Below are 25,330 nucleotides of genomic sequence, written 5' to 3' on the forward strand. Positions count from 1 at the left end.
CCTGCAGAAGCGGCTGCTCTGCACGCACAGGGCTGGTCCCACAGGCCCCCCCAACACGGCAACGGGTCCCCATCCCACGGGGCAGCACGCGGGAGCGCACGGAGCCACGCTCAGCGGGGGCGGCTGCAAGCCCAACATCCATCTCCCGCTCCTTCCTCCTCAAACAAAAAGTTTCTCCAATAGAAGAACTCAAAAGATTATTTCTCTACAAGTAAGTGAGGAAGTGACTGAGAACCGCGCCAAGTGAGGGGGGAAAAAAGGAGCTTGCTGGAGGCTCAGGACTGTAAATCCTGGCTCTGGTCTTGCTGCTGCTGTAGTCAACAGCAAAATTTCCACTGGTCTTCCACTGGGACGGGATGGGACGGAGAAGCTGCCGGGCAGAGGGAGGCACCGTGCTGCGGGACACGGAGGGAGGGGCAGCGGCTGCAAAACTCTGCCCAGAATCGCTGGAGCCACCGACCCCGACCAGCCTCAGCCCGCAGCTGCTCGCCGTGCCCCGGGGAGCAAGTACAGCTCTGCCCCCTGCCCCAGGCCGCAAGACGTCTGTTATTCACCCCTGCCTCCTGCTTTCAAGCTGTTCCTCAAAGCTCTGGGAGTGCAGGAGCTGCCTTTGCTACAGAAAGGTTGAATTCCAGACAGAGCGGGCACAGGAACTGCCGGTGAGCAGCGTGGCCAGTGCTGGCCCCGGCCAACGAGCCCCACGCCCGGGCTGGCGACCCGGGGCATGGCATCCAGGCTCCCACATGGATTCGTTGTCGAGTGCCAAGGGGCAAAGGCAGAGGACAGTTGTTAAGGACTCCTCACCCACGAGCCTTGTCCGGGAGCAGGCATTTGGCACATTTGGCCCAAAGCAAGGCAACAGACTTGACGATCCTGTGCTAAATTAATCAGCGCAGTTGCTGCATGACAGCAGCATTTGAAAACGGGACTGATGCCTCATATTCCTCCTTCCCTGCCGAGACGCACCCAAGATTTATGACCACTCTCACCCTGAATCCTCCAAGACTCTCCTTATAATTTCTGCTCAGACAATGTGAATGGATTCAACAACGTCTGAACATCACAACAGTCTTGCTGCCGACAATTTACCTGCTGTCACTCCCGCAGTAGCTTTTATGGAGGGCTGTGGGTGCAGCCGAAGCCGTTCCAATGATGGGCGTCTCTCAAGGGCCATTACCACATCATCCACACTGTCATTTCAGGCTCATCTTAAGAGCAGCCGCAATCTCTGTCGCCCTTCCCGGGCGGGCAGGCAGCCGCAGGGCTGCCGTGCGGCCGCTGCGGGGAATTTGCCTGAAAGCACACCAAATCAAGGCCCTGATTGCGCAAAGTGCTTATACAGAACTCGAGACAAGAGACCGCAACCCACACCCCTAAAACTAAGCACATTTTACGCCTTACTGAACTCAGCCATAACAGGGCTATTCCTTCCAAAATAATCGTCAGGAGTGCTAATTTAAGCAGAATAAATGCAGGAATTTGAGGATGTATCTTAAGAAACTGGACCACGTGCTTCCACCAGGCAGGAGAAGTGTACAGGGAGAAGCTGTTTAGCATAGTCCCTCCTCCCCAGGCTGCGTGCACCAGGGCCTGTATTTTAATTCCCTTATCATCATTATTATTTCTTTAATGGAACAAGACTAAATCTTCAGCTCTCCCCTCTCTCCAGACAGTTTAGAAGATTAGGCAAATCTTCGGGCTTTGCAGCGAGAGGGTGAGACCCGGGCAGGCCCCCCCTCCGCCGTGCCCCTGGTTTGGGGTGTACCTCCCACCTTGGGTCCGGCCCCCCTCCCGGCCCCGACCATGTGCCCTGGGTTGGTGCCACACTACAGCAACACATCCCCAGACAGAAACGGGGGAGAACCTTGCTAAAACCCATAACAGAAGTGAAGCAGCTGGGCTGTGTCTCCTGGAGCCAGGGGCAGCGTCCCCTCGCAGGTGGGAGGAAAGAGGCCCCCGCCAGGCCAGCACAGGGCCGGTGACCTCCCTGCGGACACCAGACCCCGCGTCCGCACCAGCCGTCAAGTAACAAAGACTGATTTGAAAAACTTCCTCTAAAGTGAGTGCCAAGCAGAAGGCAGCATGCTCAGAGCTGCAGCTCGGTTCACATGGGACCAAGACGAAAGCATCAAGTGTTGTGGGTGCAAGTGACTTTGCTAAATGCATTTTGCAGTTTTACGGCACTTCATTCTATTAAAAAACAAAATCGCAGCCCAAGTTCTTAAGTGTGTATGTTTCCCCCTGTAACTGGGCAACACAGCTTTTTTTATACCATACAGGGGATGTGGCAAGCCGTTCACGTTTCTGATTTAATGATCCCTTCCGTTCACCGCCAGACCTCTACAAATGCACTTGGGTTCATTTATTTGTCTTGGGGATGATTATCTCTAGCCCCGCTTCATTACACCTTACCACCACCTGAAGCTCAGACGGCTCCTTTCCTGCTGGGAAACTGAGGCACGGAGGCACCTCAGGCCTGGGAGCCCGCGGGATGCTCAGCACCTCGTCTCGGCAGCCGCTGCCCCGGGGGGCCGGTACCGGTGGTTGTGGCCGCAGCTCCGCCGCCTCCCAGCCCGAGGGACACAGCCCTTTCTTCTCACAGGTGGCCGAAACCACGGGAAGTTCCTTATCTGCTCTGCCTGCCTGCTTATAAATCACGCATTGCAGAGCGCAAAGTGTTTTCCACTGTAAACAGGATGTAACTATTCTAACAGAGGCCAAGCTTTATTTCGGCCACATGCATCCTTCCCCTGAAACACCTTTCTTCAAATGACATCAGCTCTTCCGACAAGCAGGCAAGAGAAGCCATATGGCGTTTCCCTCTCTGGGCTCCCAGGGAGGGGTGACACACTGTGCTGCTGCTGCCTGTACGCCGCAGCACCAAGGGGACACCTTAACTCTGTCACATTACAGTAAACAGGATACGGCCAAGTCACATCCTTCTGCAGGCACCAGGCAAACGCCGCGGCTTGGGAAACCGCACTCAAAGGCCGGGCCAGAAGGCTTTCTCCAAGAGGAATAGGCTAAATCTTGCTCCTTCTAAATCAAATTGTCCTACCCTGAAGTGGGGAAAGCGAAAACGTTTTCTTCCAAAACCAATCACTTTCTATCATCTGCATTTTAAAACAAACCCAAGGGCATCTACTGTATTGCCACTATTTTTCTGCTGCGTGCTCTGGATGCTCAGAAATATCAGGCAAGTTGAGATGCGAATCCTTCCGCACCCAAAGTATTTGACTCTGCCACGGTGAGGCCAACACAGAGCAGAGCCCCTGGGGCACAAGCTGGGGACAGCCCCCAGCCAGCACCAGCCGGGCAGCGCTGCCGTCACCCCGCGCACTTGCGAGGAGGGCGCACTCGGTATTTCTGCGAAATTTCACAAATGATGCAAATTAATTCAAACCCGGGAGCCACATCTGAGAGGCGGGTTAGTCAGATTAACCCCTGAGCCTGATTGCGAAAACAAAGCAGGACAGAGATAAAAGATTTCCAGCCACATCACAGCTCAAGAGTTCAGCTGTTTTCACAGTGCAAGTTCAGTTCTTTATCCCAGGCCTAAAAGGAGCAGAAAAAAATAATTTCCCAGAATTTCCACTCCAGCTCCCCAGCCCTGGGTGCTGCACCCCAGAGGCAGGCATGCAGGATGTCCCTTCGGGAAGGAAGTCTGCTGGAAACAGAAGGAGGAAGAGGAGTGGTGAGGCAGCACTCAGGAAAATCATGAAACACACTGATTTCTGCATCCGGTGTTTGTGACCTTAAAAATAGTTCTTAAGCAAAGATGGAGATTCTTTCTGAATCAAAAGCAGGCTGCAGTTCAGAAAAAAAGCCCTGCAGCTTTTGCTTTCAGCAAGGTTTTTCTAACTGCTACAGCGGGCCTGAAAGATTCGCAGAGCAGCAGTAAGTGGAAGGGGAGTCCGGCCCCTTTCATGTATCGTATCAGAGCGGATTAAAGTGTTGGCTTCCAGCATGCCTGGAGTCCTGGGAAAATGACACAGCCAGCATCCGATAATCCGCTCCAAACTTGTTGATTTGTGGGACTTAGCCATCGTCTTCATAGGCTCAAAATTTGGCAGCTGCTCCCACACAACTGACATTTTCAGGCCATTAACGTCTGTGATAAAAGGGCTCTAGTTTTATCTCTTGCCTTCCTTAACATAAACCATTAGGCTTTTATTAACATTTAGGTATGACTCAGGGAAATCTCTGACTGCAGAGAGAATATTCAAAATAATTCAGATACCATCCGAAGGGAATAGCAGGACGTGGACTCAAAGCTGAACAGCAGGGAGAGGCTAAAAACCAACGTGGTAACGTTGCACAGACACTGCAGGAAAACGGGCAGAGGGAGAGCTGGTGGCAAGCCGGCCTGGCTGCGGTAGGAGAACAGCGAGCACAAGCCCTCCTCTGTGTGGGGCAGAGCCCCGACTGGCCACGGAACCCCTCCCAGGCAGAGCCCATTCATCCCCCAGCCCCCTCTGTGCTGCCGGCAGTTTGTACACACAATCACGGGTTTATCTGCTGGAGTGTCGCAACCAGAGCTGTCAAAAACAGGCTTTTGGGGATGCCTGGAGGAAAATGCCATCCTCAGAAGAGGACTCTACTGTTAGGGCACTTGAGATGTAAGCGGTCTCTAATTGCAGTGCTGCTGCAAGGGCAGGCTTTATCCCAGAGCTCCTCTAACATCCCACCACATATTTTAGGCAATGGGAGGCAAATCAACATGCGCTCTTGGCCAGTCGAGGCACGCGGGCCGAGAACCTCTGATAAAATGAATCTTGCTGAATTTTTCTTGAGAACCATCCACACTAAGCAAGCAGCACCCCCACAGCACAGCAGATGCCCTTAAAAAAAACCGAGACTTAAAACGAGCTTTGCACCTTGCTTTACTTAAACCACATCTTTTTTTTGAGTGAGGAAATGGCAGTTTTGCTGTGTTTTGCACGTTTGCACAGTGCCAGCCCTGGCCCACCCTGCCACCCGTCACGGGCTGCCCGGACACCCATGTCTGCTCTCAGCACCAACCCAGCCCGTGCCCCAGCGATGCGGAGCCCCGGCCCCACCGGGCCAGCGGCTCTCCCAGCCCGATGGCACCTCGACGGCGGTGGGCAGAGTCCCGGCGGGGAAACTGGCACGGCCTGACCGATGCAGGAAGCCCATCGGTGTCCGCAGGACCTGCCCCGGTGCTCCTCGGGGCGTGCGGGAGAGCTGCTCGGCAGCAGCCCCCGGGACCTCTCCCGCACCTCCGTGTTGGTTCACGCCCCGGGAAACCGCAGCGACCCCCGGCAGCCCCTGGGACGGCTACTGCCTCCAGCCCCGAGCTGGGAAGGGCTTGCTGAAAACGGCTCGTGAAAAGCCATCACCAGGTTCCCCGTGCCAAACACCCACCAAGCACCGTGCCCGGCCGAGTACGCGCCACGGCCCAGCCGTGGCACCAGCTGCAGAGAAAAACGACCGTGTCAGCAGCCCCGCTCCTCCCTCCACCGCAGACAAACGTCACCGCCATGCCCAAAAGCGTTCCTTCGGCTTCTGCAGAGCTCCTGATGCCTGGCAGTTTTTCAGCCTCTCCGTTAGAAAAGCTTATCCCCCTCTCTTCCAAAACTCACTCTTCCCTCTCTCCACACTACACTTCCACCCTCTTCTTTCCTGTCAGCTCCTAACATTCACTCTCGGCAGCTTCACAGGGGACATCCACCTGGCCAGAACGAGCGAGGAGCTGAGGCCCGTGTCCCCCACCTGAAGGGAGCTGAGCGAGCCGGGAGGGAAGCCCGGCGAGCCCCGGACGGATGGCCGTGGGGGAAGGCAGGGTGCAGCAAGCACCCTGCGGGAAAGCGGCTCTCCTGGGTGCCCTGCACAGGAATTACTTGGGAACCGGCGCAGTCGGAGGCACGAGATGCCCAGCAGCCCTGGGTGCCCGTGCCACTGGTTCTGCCCTCGACCCATTCCTGAGTTTTCAGCACGGTCTCGGTGCTCGCCCCTTGCAAGGGGATGGGGCTCAGGCTGTGTGCCTGAAGTCAGACTCGGGGCCAGAACTGGCCCAAAGGGGTGAGCCCACCAGCCCGCTGAAAGCAAATGAGGAACGGTTTTCAGTGGGTCTGCAGAGACGCAGCGGGACCCCCGCAGCCAGACAGCGTGGCCACCCCCTCGGGCTCCTCTGCCACCTCCCCCTGCGCGAACTGGCCGGACTCACAGCCATCCATCTCCCCCCAAGCCCCAGCCCTGTCGTGCTGATCCCCAGGCTGAACTACTGGTACGGAAAGCTGAGGGCAGCGTTGACAGGAGCCTGGCAGGACCTGCTCTGCACAGCCCTCCCCCAAAAGTCCTTCCCCCGGCGCGGGTCCCCATTCCTCGCTCCGCACAAGCCGGGGGTCTGGCACACGCCGGCACCTCACCCTGCGGGGAGCTGAAGCAGCACGTGCGACTGCACGGGGAACCACTCAAAGCAGAGAAATATAAAAAAGCAGCAGTCTTTTAACTGAAATTGCACACCCTTCATGCCGCCAGGAAGACTGGTCAAGCTTATTATGTTAGCCTTCATCCTGCATTAAATACAATACTTCAGATTATACAATCAAATCCCCCAGGAATAGGCAGGCAGAGGGATTAACGAACAACAGGCTCCAAAGGGGTTGTCATAGTCAAAATAGCATGTATTTCAGCACCGAGTTTGTCTGTCCTTTAAATTCACCCCCGTTGGAAACGCGGCTCCTCTGCCCGGCTCCCCGGGGACAAGGAGCAGAGCAGATCAGCCGAGCGCGCCTCGTCCCAGCGACACCCGCGCTGCTCTGAAAGCCAAACTAACGCGTCCCCCTCGAAACTGTTTGGAGTCAGATGCCTGATTTATTCAGGCTGTATTTTCTCTTTCCTTGGGAGAGCCCCCCCTTCCACCACTCAAGCTGTGTTTCTCATTTATGTCGAGCTTTGGCTTCAGTAACCAATCTCAAACTATTCAAAATCCTTCCCACAGGGAGGAGTCCTGGGTGAATGGTGAGTTTGGCTCCTCGATCTTTGGGGGTTATTTTTTTTATTATTGCTACTACTAACACTTAGCACTTCACATGCTCAAAGTGTTCTGAAGTCATATCTGCGCGATTCTGGGCTGAAAAAAGCATCCATTAAAGTAACAACTTCTTACCTAACACAACTGGTCTTTTGCACGTGTCAGTTCAAATCTGCTTCATTTAGCAATAGTTTATAGTAAATGTTTTCCTGTCTTTTCCTCATTAGTTCTGCTAAATCACTTAAGCTTCGAGATAATGAGCAGAACTCTGCCCTTCTTTCACGCATCCCTAGCAAAACGTGGCTCTGCCGCGCAGCCCCACGCCGCCGTGCCGCAGAGGCATCCTCCACGGGTACCAGCGCACGCATCGCCTGCCTCGGCACCAGCACCCAGCAGCAAATCACCGCTTGACCCCAGCACCCAGCCCGCCGAGGTAGCTTGGCACGGAAGGGTTACAAAAGGCCTTATGGCTCGTTAACTGAGCACTCTGCACACAGAAGGGACCAAAGCATAAAGGCGTGGCCTACAGCTTGCCCAGCTCACAGGTGTACCCTTCCACCGCTCTAACGCATGAGACGGAGACCCCTGACCACGTTTTGGGCGCTGAGAAAATTCAGGTGAAGAGGTTAAACGGATGGTGGTGGAAAGTACAAAGAATGAGGGTGTGAGCACAGGCTCCTCTGACCCGCAGCCAGCCCCCAGACCCGCACACACCGCCTCCTCTCGCAGGCGGCACTTCTACAAAGCAAAAGACATTCTCCAGGCATCTCTCTGAAAGCACTTTGCTGGTTGACTTGCCAGTATTGCATCTCTGCAGCTTCATCTTTGGAGGTCCCCCCTCCCCACCCCGTTCCTCCCAGTTAGGAAATGAGGATTAGCAGAATAATTTCAAGTTTTGTTAAAAATCAGTGGTCCTACTGGATTCAGCAACTGAGCACTTCTCTTACTCGGTTGAAGTATGGAGGGCTTTCCTTCTCTCTACCACTCTACATTTTGTCTTCAAGATTTGTAGAAACTGATGTTGCCAAAGCTGTTTGGAAAGATCCACCGAGCTTTGCAGCTCGCTGTGAGACCAAATCTCAGCAAAAAAAGTGACAGTTAGGAGATCCCAGGGACATAACATCGCAGCCCCAGCTCCTCCCCAAAGCTTGGCACCCTCCTTCAGCAGCTGACTTGACAGTGGGCAGGTAGCCTCCCTGGGCCAGGGAGCCCCAGCGCGCCGAGGCGGCCGGAGCGCGCTCTGGCAGGGGGAATCCCGGGGGGAATGTGCGGGAACACCCATCCCAGCCTCCCCCGTTTGGCTCACCCCGGGGACACGCGCGAGTCCAACCAAATGACAAAGCATGGGGAAGAAACCATCTGTACCAGTTGCTCTCCAGATGCGGATGTCTGTCCCCTCGAGCAGAGATTTAGCCACAATTTCCTTCCCATTTAATGACCTGCCACACTGATTGCCGAAAGCCCGGCATGAGCCAGTTCACAGACTTGGGTCCGCTGCTCTCCAAGGAACCACATGCAACAGCACACCAGTTCTGGTGCCTCTGCACTGCTTGCAGTTAACATCTGGATCTACCAGACGTACTGAAGGATGACAGGGACTCACGAGTCAAACAACTTTGGAAACTGCTAATTTCCTATTACATCAAAAACCTCTCATCTTTCACATCTCCCCTTCTTCATCGAGTGCTATCATTATACTGTGAACTTTTCCCAACTCTTCCTAAACAGATCACTCTACACACAGCCATTTTCTAGAGTATGCCAGGTTTTCAATGGCCCCTTTTAATTAGGCGATCCACCAGAGATGGCTTTTGGCCACCAGCAGCTCACAAACCATTGAATGCTGGCAGCACTCAGCAGACGGTAGGATGAAAATCTAATAGCTGAAGGGCTTTTGCTCCAGAAGGAAGCAGTACGAAGCAGCATAATACTTTAAACAGAGATGAGAGAAATGGGAAGAGAAGTTCCACATTTCCTTCAAATAACAGAGGTACGTGTTCGCAAAGTCCAGACTTTCAGGCAATTTTGCTTCTGGGTTAGAATTGAAAGATCTGTATAGCAGTGCCACCTGCAACACATAAGCTGCAGAAATCTTGTCAGAGCAACGACCCTCCAACGGTTTGGGCCCCCAAAATGGGTGGCCTTGTTCCGGCAGCACGTCTCACCTGCCCAGGCCGCTGGCACTGCGGCTGGTGACGGTTCGGTGGCCACAGACCCCAACACGAGCCTGCAGCTTCGCTGGGGCCTGAGGCTTGAATTGGGGTTTGTGCCCTGGACTCAACCAGCCCCACCGCGAGCCCCACGCTCCCTCAGGGTCCCACAGCTTGTGCGGCAGCACCCCTGGAATGCGGCATCAAACCCGGGGACTGCAACTGTGGCCAGGCCACCTTCAGAGGAGGTCACAGCAGAATGAGACCCCCGATACGGAAAAAAGCCTGAATACCCACGTTAACCGCTATCCCATTGCCCACCAGAGAAACACCCCAAGCCGATGCACCTCTTGTCCCACCCCTCGCCTGCAAGGCTGTGCTCATCCGTAAGTCCCCCCCTCCAAAAAGTGCATCCCTAACTGGAGAGGAAGGCACAGGTGCTGGCAACAGCAGATCAGCTCTGCTCAGAACACAAGCCATCACTGCTGCACCCCTGCTGCTGCAGGCTGCTGCAGCCTCCATGCCCCCCCCGTCCCTGGGGACGTCCCAGTCCCAACCCCCAGTGTAGATCTGAGTGAGGAGATCCCCACGCTGGACAAGCCCCGCTGATGCTCAGCGGGTAACGAGGCGAAATCATCACGGGCCTTGCTATCAGCCCTGCTCATCAGAGCACCACATCTAACAGAGGCTCCTCCAAGCTCTGTTTGATACGGGCCTTCTTGGGAGCGAGCCGTCCCACGCCCCCGCCAGCCCCGCTCCGCCGCAGCAGCGGCTGCCAGCAGAGCTGCTATCCAGATGTTAGAAATTAGTACTGCTCCCTCTGCTCAAAAACGTCAATAAATTCTACCGGTCTCTCGAAGTGGGAGATTGCCCTAGACAGTCTGCCACCTCCTCCACTTGCTGCAAGGTGTCAGAGCCCAGCTTGAAAAGAAAATAAGGACTTGCAATCATTTCCTTACCAACCCCAAAAAAAAAACCCCAAAACCCAACAAAACAAAGTAGAAAAAGAAATAGAAAAGCAGAGTGGATCTCTCCTGCAGATGCACTCGGGGCCTCAGTTCGAGCCCTGATGCTGCCACCCACCTGAGCGATGACAAGACACTGATCAGGCGGTCTCTGCCCACCCCGTTCCCCCCCACGGAAAGAGGAGCCCTGCTGCTCCCCGCACCGGGGCCACGGCCCGGGCCGTCGTGCCCCTGGGCATCAGCCCCGTGCCCCCGGCCGTGGAGCCGTGGCCAGAACGCCGCCCCCCGTCCATCCTCTCCCCTGCGGGGCCAAGGAGGGGGCACAGGCGGGCACACACAGTCCCGGCCGCGGGGCAGCCCCCGGCCGCGGCGGGCGACCCCTCGCACGTGCGGGCACGGGGGGCGCGGCCGCGCTGCTGTAGGTAGCGCGCGGTGGTGCTCAGGTGGTTGTAATTGATTGTTTCCAACCGCTGCTGGTTCTGGCTTGCCCGGTGTTTGCATTAAATTACCGCAGCCAGGGGCTCGGGCCTGTTACGTTTGCAACAGCTCGCTGGAAGAGGTCATCAGACCAGAATGCCACAACGCTGCAGTTGCCTGCGAGTTTTAAGAGACGCCTATTGGGATTTACAGGGCGTAGCGAGGTGTTTTTACAGCATCCCCAGGCACCCATCCACATCTCTAGGTGACTTATTCCCCTCTCCGGGTGCCCTCAGCCCCACCAATCTTCTCTCTCGGTCACTATAAAATAGACTATGAACAATCAGAAGAGAGATGGCAAATCCCTTCACTTCCACCCCCTGAGACCCCCGCAGCCGAGGCAGCACCCGGGGGGGCTCCCGGGGAGCAGCTTCGCGCTCGCGCCTGGGAGCCAAACGCCTGCCCTGGCAAAAGCCTGGCACTACACCAACAAAAGGGGTTGAAACCCCCTGAAGGAGGGGACTGATGCCGAGATACAACCACCGCCTCCGTGCAATAGCAGGAGCACGCCTCCAGAGTCCTCCAGCATCCTCGCAGCTGTGATGCACCTCCACGCGCAACACTGGAGTTGGTCAAAACGATCCTTAGTCTGTTTTCCACTTAAACTATTATTTAGTTACAGATCTGATGAGCTGCATGGATCGAAATTAGTCTGAGGGTCTAGCGACCGAGAATGACAAGGTCTGTGCAGCCGACTGTGGTTACAGCTCTCCAGAAACCCACGGGGCAGCTGTGACGCCCCTCCCGGCGGCGCAGCCCATCGCTCCCGGAGCCGGCGGGCGCTTCGCCACGGCCACGAGCCGTTTTCTGTTCTCTCACCTCCACCAGCACAACTTCTGGTTTCCAGGCACAGGAGCTTCCGCCACTCCGACCGAATTTCCCCTTGCAATCGGGGACGTGTTGGAGCTTGACAGGCAAAGCAGGGGCGAGCCCCGGGCGGCACATTCCCACCACCCTCCTTTGGCAGGGGGGCACAGACCCGCACCCCGGCACTCCCTGGCTCGGCACAAAGCGTTGGAGGGCCCCGGGCACGGGCAGCCCCCGGAGCCCAGCCTGCCTTCCCGGGAAGGACGGGATTCACACAGTCCTGCCTCTGCTCCCAGCTGCCTGCGTGGGCCCCGACTGCCAGCAGAAAGCCGTCTTTCCACACGAATTCCCGGAGAGGCATGCCCAACGCTTGGCCACAGCTCACTAACACCAGGTGAGAGACAGAGCAGGTACGCAACACCGGGGCCCGGCTCCAAAGTCGTGCGAAGCCCAGGCTGTGGCTGGAACCTGGGGCATCCCAGGTGCTGCCAGCCAGCCCCGTGCCGCCCAGCCCTCGGGCACCAGCTTGGGGCAACATCGGCCTCCCGCGGCTTGTGAAACAGCCTCCAGAAGCACAACGGGCCACGGCGATACAACAGCACAACGCAGCTGTGCAGTAACAGGGCATTTGCAACTTCAGGTGTGTGCTAGCAACCCCAAACACAGCATGCTCTGCAAAAAGCAGAAATTAAGTCTGCTACAAGAACTCCTGCCTCATTTCTAATGTACAAATTAAGTGTAAATTCCCAGTTTCCTTTCTGTGGCTAATCCTCCAGATTTATTTGAGTAGATGTGAGGTTAGAGCACATTTATTTTCATGTTTGGAATTTCTAAATTAGTATAAACCAGCACTTCAAAGTAACTCAGTTCCTATAAAACCCAGTCCCATGGAGATGCCACAGTATATTTGGACAGTAAGTAGATGCTTTGTCATATTCCCACGTGTATATGAGGTTTTTTTTCTTTGGGAACATTTTCTGACTGGTTACAAACCACATTTCCATGCCCAGGCATACATATATACTGAGACTGTTTATACAGTCTACCCAAGGAGTTCGTTTCATTTAACAACCCGTTGTAGTAAAACTCACTGGTGGGTATCTCATCATTACACCACAAAACACTGTGCTCAATGGGCATGCAGGATCTGACACAAAGCCACAAGAGCCAGAAACTTGAGAATTAGCGCTGAAACGCATCATTATCCCATGCCGCTGTGTCCTATGTTTTTCAGCATAGGAAACAAACCGGATTTTCAGCCTTTTTTGAGTTGCAGACCCCAAAATATTTCCCAGGAGAGATCCAGATCCCTGGCTAGCAAATCTAAGTCTAATGAATACAAGTCTGCTTTCCCCAGTTACCTCTCTGGGAGTTTTTAGAAGGAGAGCATGGGGCTCGGCAGGGAAACCACAGAAGACGAGGAGTCCGGCGCAGCTGGGAGTGTGGGAAGGGGTTACCAGCCCAGCTTTTCCTCAAGCGTGCTGATTTGGCGTTAAACTCAGACCCTCGCACCAGCCACTGCTTGGACACCCGGAGCGGGACCGTTTGCGCAGATGTCTGGAAGTGCACATTCGCTTGCCCTTCTGCCGCGGCCGGGAGAGCAGGGCTGGGGCTGCCCGGCTGCTGTCCTCAGTCCCCTGGGCAAACAGGCTGGAGCAGCACCGAGGCGCCCGGTCGTGTCCCCCTGCCCCGGACGCCAGACCGAGGGACGGAGCCGTGGTGAGAGGATGCCGGGGGGGTTCACTCCGCCGCGACGTGGCGGTGACGCGCAGCGGCCGCCCGCGCCGCGGGAGCAGCCGCGCCTCTATTTGAGGGGGAAGGCGCCGGGATGCCCCACAGGGCCGCTGCTCCAGCTGCCCCCCTGCTCCGCTTTCGCAAGGGCTTCGGCGCACCGCGGCTGCACCGCGCGCCAGCCACGCGGCCGGCGTGACCCTCAACCCCACCCGGCTGGGGCAGAACAGCTCACATATGAGCTGAACCCACTCAGGAGTCCTCGGGACTTGATAAACTCTGTCAGTGCATTGCTGCAAGTCACATTAAAGATGGAGCTCATAGTCCTCTCCTGGGGGCTCGCGTCCAAATTCCACCCAGGCTTCCAGTGGGCAAAACGCAGCAGTGACTCTGTGAGAGTACTTCATTTTAACTGAATGTGTTACAAAGACAGCCCAGGATTTGACATAAAATTCATTATAAAAAGCTATTTCTGTTGAGGGAAAGCAATCCTAGAGCTCACCCACTCACTCTCAGTACAAGGACCCGATCAAACTAAATCCTTCCCTAATACATCCTCCCTCCCCTAAGCTACTGCCGCAAATTCACCTCCTGGGTAAGTGACTTTTCAGCGGCACTCCCTGCAAACAACCCACCGGCCTCCACTCCTGACCCAGACCATCCTCCTCCGCACGTTTTCTCCACGTCCCACAAAGCCGTTAAGCACGTGTTCAATTGCAAGTTAGCGCTTCCATCCAACCAGGCAGAGCTGGCGACTCCCCTCGCCCCGGCGGGGGACGCAGGCTAACCCAGGCCAGCGGCGGGGAGGTGCTGTCCCCAGGCCCCCCGCGCCCGGTTCCCCGCGGTCACAGCAGGAGCCAGACCAGCAGCTGCCATCACACCAGCCGAAACTGCTGGAGAGCGCTCCCCCGCACCGGGGCGAAGCCCCCCCCGTGCCGGCCCCCCGCCAGACCTCTCACCGTGTCGCTGAGGGGTGACGAGCCCGGCCCCCGGCCCCCGGCCCCCGGCCCCGCCGCGGGGACGGCCGGCACGCTGAGGGCCCAAACCCAAAACCCATCCCTGGCAGCCGAGGGCGGCAGCTCCCCGGCTGAGTGGCAGCCGAGTGCTGCAGGAGAGGAGCATTCAATTAGACAGAAGAGCACACAAGGGGGCAATGATTTTCCTTTCACACGGCATTGCATCTAACAGCCCATGCTCCGTATTTGTAACAACCGACTGCTTCAGCCGAACGCGCGCTCGGAATGAATCAGGCCGTCATTAGGTTTTTATTGTTTCTTCCAGAAGGAGCTTAAAACCCAGCCACCTAGTCCACAGGAAGAACTAATGAGCCACAATTTTGGTAATACCGGAGCACCTATCAGTGATGCATTGGCAAAAGAACACCCGGAAACCCACTAACGGGTGGAGAAGTGGAGCTCATAATGGGAAGGCAGCTAGATGCTGATCTGCTCCACCAAACCAACTGCTGCTTTAATACATTTTCCTGCTGTGTTCCCAGGGCTGGGACACAAAATGTATTAGAGTATTTCATTGTCTTGAAGGTAGAAATTGATGTTAGGTTTTTGCAGTACAAAGAAACACAATATTACAACTCTTGACACTGCCACTCTGGGACTTGAAAATGAAAACAGCTTGTTAACTTGTTGGCAATTCTAACGATTAAGTAAAAGGCAAAAAAAAAATAAAAATGAAAGGCTCTCCTGACTAGTAGGAAGGCTTCCCATCAGGCTTGGTCAGCGATTTTATAGGAATAGGCTTCAAATAAATGGGAAGCGTAAAAATATTAGGCATCTACGAATATTAATGGTATGCTTCATTTATATCCTGCTGTACCTGACATCAAAGGATCTCAAAGCAGCTCTACAAATGCAATCTTATACTACATGTGAGTTAGGTTTCTGAATAGCAGTAATAAATACAGGAGTACGCGGTAAATCAGGCAACGGAGGCACGGAGGGTTAAACGACTGGCTCAAGGTCAGTGACACAGCAGCAGTGTCGGTCAGGACTAGAACCCGGTTTTCCCCATCCACCCTACATAACCCCCAGCCATACTGCCGTCTCCACGTAAATACATTTTCTCACAGCCTGATCTCACCACAACAGTAACCACAGAGGGTCTCTACTGGATTCTGTCGGCGCGGCGAGGCTGGGTGAGCTCTAGCTCGCTCCTCTGAGCCTCACGTCCCCTGTGGGAACACGGACAGCCTCCACAGACTGCCTTAGTGCCACCAGCTGATGACCAGCTCCTCCTTGCCTGCCTCGGGGGGAAGGACTGCTACCGGGAGCACGCTTTACAGCGGAACAGCGCGACAGGCCAGACTCAAAGTCAGAGTGAAATCTCATTTATGTGCTGAGTCCCCCTGGAGTCACTAGAGAATTAGTTGTCCAAATACCTTGATGTATATAGCACTGGATATATTAAAGTTTAATAGACTGGTGTGAATCACAAGTATTTCCTTTACTCGACCAAAGTTAGAAAAAACAGTATTTTCGCCGCAGCCTTGGAGCACTGAGGAGGCTCAAGGGAAGCGGGTGTCTTTCTGCCCTTGACTTTCGGTGACAATTAGGCTGTTAACCCTCCAAGCACCCTCCAGAAGTCTCAGCCACAATGCCTCCTCCTGACCTGCTTGGAAGACACAGTTCAATCCTGCCAGGGGCTGAGGGGCTGACTGGCAAGGATGCTGAGCTTCGGCCACAGCCAGCAGGAGCTGCGGGTGCCTTCCCATCCTGTCACTAGGATTCCTGACTCCCAGTGACTCCTCTGAGAGCTGTGACCATGCCAAGGCTTCAGGACTGGGCTCCCAGTGTTTAACACACCGAGTCTTTGTGGAATTAGCTGAAAAGCCAGGACAACTACCAGATTTCCTGGCTGTCAGGCAGCTTGTACTTTGCCATCAGGGAAAAACTATTCAACTTTGCTGGAGTAGGTCTACGAACCAGTGCATTAAGACTACATATTTTAACACAGCGTGGAGATGCCACACTAAACACTTTGGTTACCATGGGAAACCTTTCTCTCTTTGCCACTGGCATTGCACAAGGAAGCCCAAGCCCAAACGCTCTATCTTGCCTTTGAAATCAAACAGATGTTTTTACGATCTTTGATGGAGCTGAGTTATGCATCCTTCCCAGAGGAAGGGAAAAATGCAGTGTTAAAGCAGCCCTTTTTTTTTTTTTTTTTTTTTTTTTGGTGTTCCCAAGCATCGCAGATCTTTAGTGAAAGGGAAAACAGGCGTCTTTATCTGGCGCTAACATTTACGGCCACTTGGCAACAAATTGTGACAATGGCAAACTTTTACCCCGAAGGCAAGGAAACAAGGCAGCCTGTGTGTGCGCGTCCCCCGGCCGCGCTGTCCGGCCGCGGGACGGGACGGGACGTGGGCAGGGGTCGGGTGGGCTGGCGGTGCTCCGCGCCCGCCCGGGAGCCACGGCGGCTCGGGGCGGCCGGGGCGTGGGAACCCCCCGACGGGCGGGGGGGGGTTAAACACACGCGCGTTCGCTGCTCGGTGCGAGCCCCGCCGCGCGCGTGGGCTGCGGGGGGAGGCGGCACCGGCTTGGACGGTGCGAACCGGTGCGGGGCGGGGCGCGGAGCGGGGGGTGCTAGAGGGGTGCGAGAGGGGTGCGAGAGGGGTGCGAGAGGGGTGCGAGAGGGGTGCGAGAGGGGTGCGGGAGGGGTGCGGGAGGGGTGCGAGGGACGCAGCCGCCCGCCCGCCGCGCCTCCGGCCCCGGGACGCGCTCCCACCCGGGGGAGGCGGCGGCGGGACGGGACGGGACCGCCGCGCCCCCCCGACCGGCGCCCCCCCCCGACCGGCGGCTCCCCCCGACCGGCGGCTCCCCCCCCGACCGGCGGCTCCCCCCCCCGACCGGCGCCCCCCCCCGACCGCCGCCCCCCCCCGCCCGGCGGCTCCCCGCGGCCGCCCCGTCCCGGGCCGCCCCGTCCCGGCTCCCCCCCCCCCGGCAGGTGCCCGCCGCCCGCCCGTACCTGTATGTTCCTCTTCTCGCAGGCCGGGCCGGTGCCCTGCACCACGCTGTCCAGCACCGTGACCATGCCGGCGCCCGGGCTGACGAAGCAGGAGTTGCGGGCAGCCCGGATCGTCTCCTCGATCTCGGCGAAGCGGAAGACGCAGAGCGCGGACTGCGGCCGCCCCCCGGCCCCGGCCCCGGCCCCGGCCCCGGCCCCGGCCCCGGCCCCGGCCCGCTCGAAGACGCCGAAGAGCAGCTCCTCGGCGGGCGGCGGGGCCGCGGCGGGGGCGGCGGGGGCGGCGGGGGCGGCGGGGGGGCCGTGCCAGGCCGCCCGCGCCGGGAAGACGGAGACGAGGCGGGTGAAGGCGTCGGCGGCGCCGCCGCAGCGCAGCCCCAGCTGGATGTAGGACTCGGTCAGCTTCTTGGTCTCGCCGCTGCCGTTGAGGGTGGCCTCGGCCGCCTCGCCCAGGCAGATGCGGGCCAGCAAGCTGTGCGAGGGGCTCTCCTTGTCGCCCGCGTTGGCCTCGCTGTTGAGCGCCAGGTAGGCGTAGGGGCGGCGGGCGGGCGGCGCGGCGCCGCGCTGCAGGAAGGCGCGGACGAAGCTGAGCTTGTGCCGCGCCTTGGCGCCCTGCTTGATCTTGAAGATGTTGTCGTCGGAGGGGTTGATGTCGAAGGTGAAGAGCTTGGCCAGGTCGCCGCGGGCGTTGAGGGCGCGGATGGCGATCTCGGGCGTGTTCTCGAAGCGGTGGTCCTCCAGGCTGCTGTTGCGGGGGAAGAAGGGGCTGCCGAAGCCGGTGTAGGTAGCGGCCACCAGCAGCCGCGCCCCGCCGCCGCCGCGGCGCAGCACCAGCCCCACGGTGGAGGCGTTGGGGTGGTTGGCCGCCACGTTCAGCATGCTGGGGAAGACGGTGACCGGGTCGCTGCCGCCGGGCGGGAAGCGCACGGCCACCGCCGAGATGTTGGCCATGCTGCGCAGCTGGCAGAGCCCCTGGTAGATGGAGCCGCAGACGACGAGGACGCCCTGCTCGGGGTCGGGCTGCAGGATCTTGTTGTAGTTGTTGGTGAGCACCTTGGGGTGCTCGCAGGAGGCCTGCGGCAGCTGCGGTGCGTGGCAGAGCGGGCTGTCCAGCACCGGCCCCACCGCCGCCTCCGCCTCCAGCGCCAGCTCGCCCCCCGACAGCTGGAAGAGGCGGTTGACGGCCGCCAGGTAGACGCGGGAGCCGGGGCCGTCCAGGGCGAAGTTGTTGGTGGGGGTGGGCGAGAGGAACTTGCGCTGCACCTCCAGGCCGGCGGCGCGGCCGGGCAGCAGCAGCGGCGGCAGCAGCAGCAGCAGCAGCAGCCGGGGCGGGGGCAGGAGCGCGGGGGGCCGCGGCTCAGCGCCCGCCGGGGCCGGGGGAGCCGGGGGAGCCGGGGCCGGGGGAGCCGGGGCCGGGGCCGGGGCCATCCCGCCGCCGCGCCGCTGAGTGCATGAGCCGGCGGCCGAAGGGGCCGGGCCCGGGGCCGCTTCCTGCGGAGGCAGCGCGCCCGCCGCCGCGCGACGCCCGCGGGAAGTGGCGGGTGCGCGGCGCTGCGCGGCGCGGGGCGGAGGGGCGCGCCCACGGCCGCGCCTCCCGCCCGGCCCCCCTGCGCCCGCCCCCGCGCCCGCCCCCGCGGCGCTGCGCGCCGGGCTCGGTGCGGACCCGTCACGGGAGGGGGGAGAAGTTACCGGCGTTCCACCGGGCAGCACCGCACCCCCCCCCCCCGCGGGAGCAGCTCCCCTCTCTGCGCTTTCCCTCCGCTTTCTGCGCGTTTTCCAGCAGAACGGGGGGGGGTGGGGGGGGTGGGCAGAGGGAGGGGGCGGGGGAGGCAGCACTTTTCCCAGCTGCGGAACTGCACGGCCAGCCGGCGTACGCAGCAACACCACCACCCCCCCCCCCCCCCCCCGGTCCCTGTCCCCGGGCTCGGGGGCGGCGGTGGGTGCTGGCCGGCCCCGGGGCTGGCAGCACGCCGAGCGGGCAATCGCGCCACGCACGTCAGCGGAGGGGTTGTGGGGTGTCCCGTCCCCCCCCCCCGCCTCCCCCGCAGCACGGACTCCGCGCCGGAGGCTGCCGGGCCGGGCGGCCGCGCTCGCGGCGGGGAGCGGGGTTCGGGGGCGTCTGCGCGGCCCTGGGACACCGCCCGCCACGGCCACGGCCACGGCCACGGCCACGGCCACGGCCACGGCGTCGGGCCGCCCGCCCCGGGGACAGCGCCCCGGGCTCCACCCCCAGAGAGGCTTTGCCCGCACGGCTTGCCAAAAGCGGAGTTCGGAACAGGACTGTGCATCTCCTCTGCCCTCCAACGGGCTCTTTTTTAACTGTGGCGGAATAAAAAAGAGAGAAGCGATGCTATTCCCAAATTCCGCCCACTGGAAGCCCCGGCGGGGGGAACAGCCCCGAGGCAGCGCAGCCTCTGATCCACCCTCCCTTATCGGCGTGGGAACACTCTACCTGCATGGGTGAAGGTGTCGGTTCACATGCAGCGCAGTGCTTCCCTCCTCTGCGGGCATGCGAACTCACCCCCTCACCGTGGAGGGGGACATGCTCCGAGGCCCAGGAGCATGTCTGCGTGAGGCTGCACAGAGCCAGGACCCGTCCTGGGATGGGGGACTCTCCAGGCCACGCTCTCTGCAGCAGATGTCTCCTTTGCCCACGCAGCTCGTGTCACAGCAGTGTGAGTGAAAGAGCCCTGAGCGGTTGCCCAGCCCAAGCACTTGCCTCCTGCCATGCCATCATGACACCGGGCACAGCCGGGGGCTCAGGGTGCACCCAGGAGGGACCCAACTCACAGGGCAGCTCATCCAGGTCCCCAGGCAAGAGCGGGCACGGGTGGGCTCCAGTGCAGGGCAGATAGCCTGGTCGCGGGGTGCTCAGCACCGTTCGGATGCTTCGAGGCGAAGCAGTGGCAGAGCTGACGGCCAGGTGGAGTGGTTATAGGATCCTTGTCTCAAGCCCGAGTTTCCGCCGGAGCACCCGCATGGTGCAGGGAAGCAAAGGAAGCTCGTAGGCCTGGACTCGCCGTGCGGCCGCAGCAGCGCATCAGTGTGATGGCACCGGTCCCCTCGCAAGGGTTGAGCATGGAGGCACCTTGCCATCCCCAAGCAGCCAGCAGCACTGGAAGCAAAGGTGGGAAACTGAGGCTGGTGTTTGGCCGTGACCGCCTGGACACGCTCCGCAGGCGAGCCCTGGCAAGGTGGCCTCCCGCTCCCTGTCCCTGCGCGGCGCCCTGCGGCCCTACCCCTTCTCACGGCACCTATCTTCCCTCGTACAGAACACATTAGCGAGGCTGATGGGGATTCTGCACAGCTTCTGTCCTGGAGAGCAAAATCCTCTGTCGTTGTCTAATCTCATTTCTACACCTGCCAATTTCCCTCTCCCCCTTCCTGTCCTCCTCGCCCTCTTCAGAGCACTAATTAATACACAACTGCCTTGGCCATGCTGTGTCCGCCGAAAATGTGCATTGAATTAAATGCTGTGCTTTCATGCTATCTAACTCATTGTCTCTGCTAATCATATCCTTAATTAATAGAGTTATTAGTTGTTTTTAAATGTGGGACTCCCAGATGCGTTTGTGTTTTTTTTTTTTTTTTAAACTACAAGTTAGCAATTTTTAAATGTGATTATATCTTTAATTGCATAGAAATAAACCCCCAATGATCCCAAGCCCTTAATCTGCCTATTTTAGGATTTCTTATGGCTGCTTACCCTGATAGTAGAACATCTTCCATGTGAAATCAGCCTTTTAAAGCATATCAAATTAGGTTCCAGATTACAGTCAGTTTAAAAAAAAAAAAAATAGGCCAAAGAACATGAAAAATGTGTGACTTACCCAAAGGTATCCAGTACTGGCTTTGTCAGAAGAAATCCCCCAGGAGCTCTGACTCCCATTTCCTATGCCGAGTAGTTATCTGCAGTGATAGAATTAAAGGCAAAATATTTGTGGTATTGAAGGATTATTTGACAAAGATTTTATTGTTGCTGTTGTTGTTAGGAAACAATCCTCTCGTAAGATGCTTTGAGGGGAATATTTTCCAGAAATGATTTCCCACCCCTATTATCTGGGCTGTTAGAAGCTCCAGTGAGTATTTCAGGCTAATGCTCCTAATGGAGTAGTAGAGGTTTTTAAATCTCTCATACACAGATCTCACCATTATTTTTTGTTCAGGAAAATAAAAAAAGGTCAATATTAAACCAAATGTCTCTTGCCATAGACCATCACCCCCCTGCCAAAATCTCTTCCCATTTGACTCCTGCACAAGTTTAAAGATAACATTCTTTCAGACATCTCTGTGAGGGAGAGGAGCTGTGTGCACAAGAACTCAAAAACACTTTAATTATTAATAAATATATTTACACGAGAACAGTTTCCCTTTAGGGGAAACATGAGTTACTCATGCAATTACTCAGGTTATATTGACTCAACACTGTCAAAAAATAGGACCTAATCGCTTTAATACAGGGAGTGTAAACATCTATTTATTTAGCAGGGTTTATCTGCGAGGTACCGTAAAGCGCTCTGTGGATTTGGGAAGAAGGTTCATCCTGGCATGCCGGAGGTGGCCAGGTTTGAGTTGGCATCCCTCGGCTGACACCGGCGGGACGGAGGGGAGGCTCAGCCTGGGGACGGCGTGTGGGACCCCTTGGGGATGGCGTGCGGGACCCCTTGGGGACGGCGTGTGGGACCCCTTGGGGACGGCGTGCGGGACCCTTTGGGGACGGCGTGTGGGACCTCTTGGGGACGGCGTGTGGGACCCCTTGGGGACGGCGTGTGGGACCTCTTGGGGATGGCGTGCGGGACCCCTGGGGGACGGTGTTCGGGACCCCTTGGGGATGGCGCTCGGGACCTCTTGGGGATGGTGTTCGGGACCCCTTGGGGACGGCGTGCCCTGAGGGCTGGCCCAGGAGCTGGCACCTGGGAGAAGAGCAATGCGCCCTGTGCCTCTGCTCGTGACACTGGCACGTCGGGAAGGCCTAACCGGGAGGTGCATGGAGCGGCCACCCCTGCTCTGTCCCGCACGGACCCCCGGCAGGGACAGGCACTGGGAAGGTGGCCACTGCAGAGGAAAAGCTGAGACATAACCTCAGCCACGCCGGAGCTGCTGCGGGGAGAGCCCCGGCTGCTGTGCAGGTCAGCTGGTGCCTCTGCTCTGGCTCACGCAGCCAGTTCTCCTCTTGCTTTTTCATCTCCTTCTCTCCTTGCCTCTAACTGTGCTATTTGGGTCATTTTCTCTACAATTGCAGGGCAGGTTGGCAGGAGACTACAAGGTGCATTCACAAACGCTCAGCAGACGCATGTTCTGAATTCTTTTGGCTGCTCGCTTTCCCTCTCGGAAACCCATACTGGTGGAAAATGGCCATTGCATAGCTGTACTGGCTCAGAGCAGGGGTCCAGCTCCTGCCTTTTGCCCATCCTGAGAGAAGCCGCTAGCAGTTATCCGAGAGAAGAGGGTAAGAGGTAGGTGAGAGCGGAGCAGTCCCGCTTAGCACTGGAGCGGCACTTCTGAACAGAGAGGAGCCAGGCACCAGGAAAATGCAAGGGGAGCTGAGAAGCACTTGGACACAGAGAAATCATTGCCTGAACACATGCAGTTTGCTGACCACCACACTCATCTGATGCTCTCCAGGCCTGCCTGCCACCCTGCCTTCGTCCCATCAGTCGTTAGGGTCTTGTGTCCTCAGGCTGGATGCATCAGCAAAGTGCTCGCTAAAGCACTTCAGAGCACTCAGAAACAACAGAGGGCTTGGAGAGAGACTGATTAGCAATCCTCGGTATACTTTTGGATGAGTGTGGACTGAGTCCCTATTTTATTGTTATTAATCTGTATTGCAGGCACTGCTCACGGGGAAGGAGGCCAGATTGTCATTACAGTTATTACTAATGATTTAGCACACTGGGACTCTGCTAGGTGCTTAGCAGAAAGATTAAGTCAAGGTCACTTCCCAAACGTCCTTTAACCTAAACACACGCTCCGGTGTGGTCCCAGGCTTCACTGCAAATGGCTGTAGCAGGAATCGCAGGGGCGCAGCACGCTCCGCTGCCATCCTGCTGCCAGCCCCCAGCCCCGCTCTGAGCAAGGGGGAGAGGGATTTATGGGGACCCGAGGCACTTTCTGAGTAAAATCACGCTTTTTTTCCTCGAGCGTCTTTGTTTTCAAAGATGAACCTTTCCCAGTGTAATATAGAGCATTGCTCCCTTCAGAGTATGTAATGCAGTCATAACCTTGTCTGCAGCGTGCAGCTGGCTGACGTGTTCACCATGAGGGATTCGCCTCCAGAGAGGAGCTGTGCAGACAGAGGCTGTGAGCATGAAAAGGTCTCGTTCTAGGTTAATGACAGATTCGGTGCTGGTGAAAGTTCACACACACAATAATGGCAGGATTTTCCAGACCAGGAGGTTTATCACAAGGCAATAAAAAAAAGAAAAAAAAGTGTCTTTTGTAGCCTGTGCTGTGGTTTGACCCGGGCGCTGGGTGTGGAAAGGAGTGCTTTCATCGCTTGGGCCCTCAGCCACGATGCAAAAGCAGCAGGTTCCCCAGTTTCCCACAGGTCTCCTTGGTGACCTGTTGCTTTTATTTTCTTCGGAGGCTTAGGAAGGGCTCAGCACTCAATCCCCCCAGCTTCACACCAGTCAGGGCTGGAAACATAGCTGCTGAGCTGAAATGCACCTCCAGCTCTGCTCTGCGGGAAGTCAGGCACGTGCTGGGGCTGGTGGTCGGAGGAGACACAATCCCTCCAAGCCCCAGCCTCGCTGCGCTCCGGTCCCTCATCCATCCCTGTCCCTCCCCAGTGCAGGTCGTGGGGGGCACGGGCAGGCATGGGTGCAGGTGCGTGTGGGGGAATAAGGTCCCTTCCTTGGCTGGGTCCTGACCAGCACCAGCCTGAGGGGCTTTCTGGCCGGATGATCAGACTCGGTGGGACTACAGGGTAAAGAAGGGTTTCATCCAGTCCTGCTCAGAACTCCAGGGAAACTGAGGTACGTGGCACCCCTCTGAGCTTCAGAGGGGTGTCAAAGGGTGTTTCAAGACCGAGCACCCTGACTGAGGTCCTACGAGGACCGCACAGACGCGTTCCCCAGAGGACAGAGGCGGGAGGAGGCGAGCCCCCAGCACCCCAGCACACAGCCCCTGCCTTTCGCCTGGCCTGGCCGGGCGGGGGCTCGTCAATCCCCCCTGGGCCGCAGGGCGCTGCCCGCCCGCAGCGCCTGGCACGACGGGGACCGGCCGTGTCCGCGTCAGGCTGCCCGCGCCGGCCCCGCGCGTCCTGACTGCGTTCCAGCCGTGTAGGATGCAGTACTTGGCTCCGAGCAAAGGAAGCGAATGCAACATAAAGCAGAGCATCCCCTCGTGGGATTCACAGCGGGGGCCGTGCTGATTGTTCAAAACAAAGCATGGCTGCGTTGGAAGCGAGCCTGGTTTTTACCCCGGGATTCACACATGAAGGCCCTAGCTGACCCAAACAGCAAAGCCCTGCAATAACAACCAGCGAGGCTGATCCTACCAGCTTTTGTTCAAACATCCTCCGCCAAAGCCTGGAGGAAGTTTTTCCTTATGAAGTCAGGCAGGATCGTGCCGCACTCTTTGCAATATGCTAACTTTCCAGTGAGCAGTTGCTCAATACGTGCTTAAGTAGACAGGCCACCACTACCCGTTAACCAAAACAAATGGGAAAGGGGGAAAGCTTACAACACAACAATTGCTTTCAATTAGAGGAAATATCTATTGCCAAACTATGTCAGCGGGATTTGACAGACTACATTTTTAACTGTGTACTACTGAAGAACTGGCTGCACTAAAATGCAGCTTAAACTAAACAGGGATTTAATCCCCTTCCCTTCCTTCCCACAGTATAATCACCAGGCTGTAAATATATTATTACAGCCCACACTACCCTTGTTATTTCCAACCAATTTGACTTACCTCAGCGGCTTCAATGTTACTCTATCCCGCGCTCACCAGGCTCATTGAGGCTTCAGTGCTGTTGCTCATTAAGTGGTTTGAAGTGAAAGGGTTAAATATGGTTAGTCACAAAATTATTGTTTGCTTTGTACATCTTAGTACAATCCTAAGCATTTCAGTTAAAATCTCATATTGCTTTAAAAGATAGACCGTGTTGCACTGAGTCAGCTCTGTACTTGGTGTGTCCAGCTCTGTGCATCTCTGGCCCCCACCTGGCTGAGCAGAGCAGACCCCAGACCAGCTCCAGATGTGCCCTCAGCTTGCCA

General features: G+C 57.3%; 1 protein-coding gene across 1 annotated transcript in view; it reads right to left on the reverse strand.

Moving 5' to 3' along the window:
- The window catches only part of PLXND1 (plexin D1), a gene marked incomplete at its 5' end in the record, with an annotated part of 80,525 nt that extends 62,037 nt beyond the window's left edge, over positions 1–18,488 (reverse strand). The window contains one exon of the mRNA XM_042799885.1: positions 17,112–18,488. Within this exon, the coding sequence (XP_042655819.1) occupies positions 17,112–18,488 (1,377 nt within the window). The remainder of the gene's footprint in view (positions 1–17,111) is intronic.
- Positions 18,489–25,330: the final 6,842 nt, after the last annotated feature.

The sequence above is a fragment of the Tyto alba genome, unplaced genomic scaffold, assembly GCF_018691265.1.
Source record: "Tyto alba isolate M040663 unplaced genomic scaffold, T.alba_DEE_v4.0 Super-Scaffold_3, whole genome shotgun sequence".
In the NCBI taxonomy this organism is placed as follows: domain Eukaryota; kingdom Metazoa; phylum Chordata; class Aves; order Strigiformes; family Tytonidae; genus Tyto; species Tyto alba.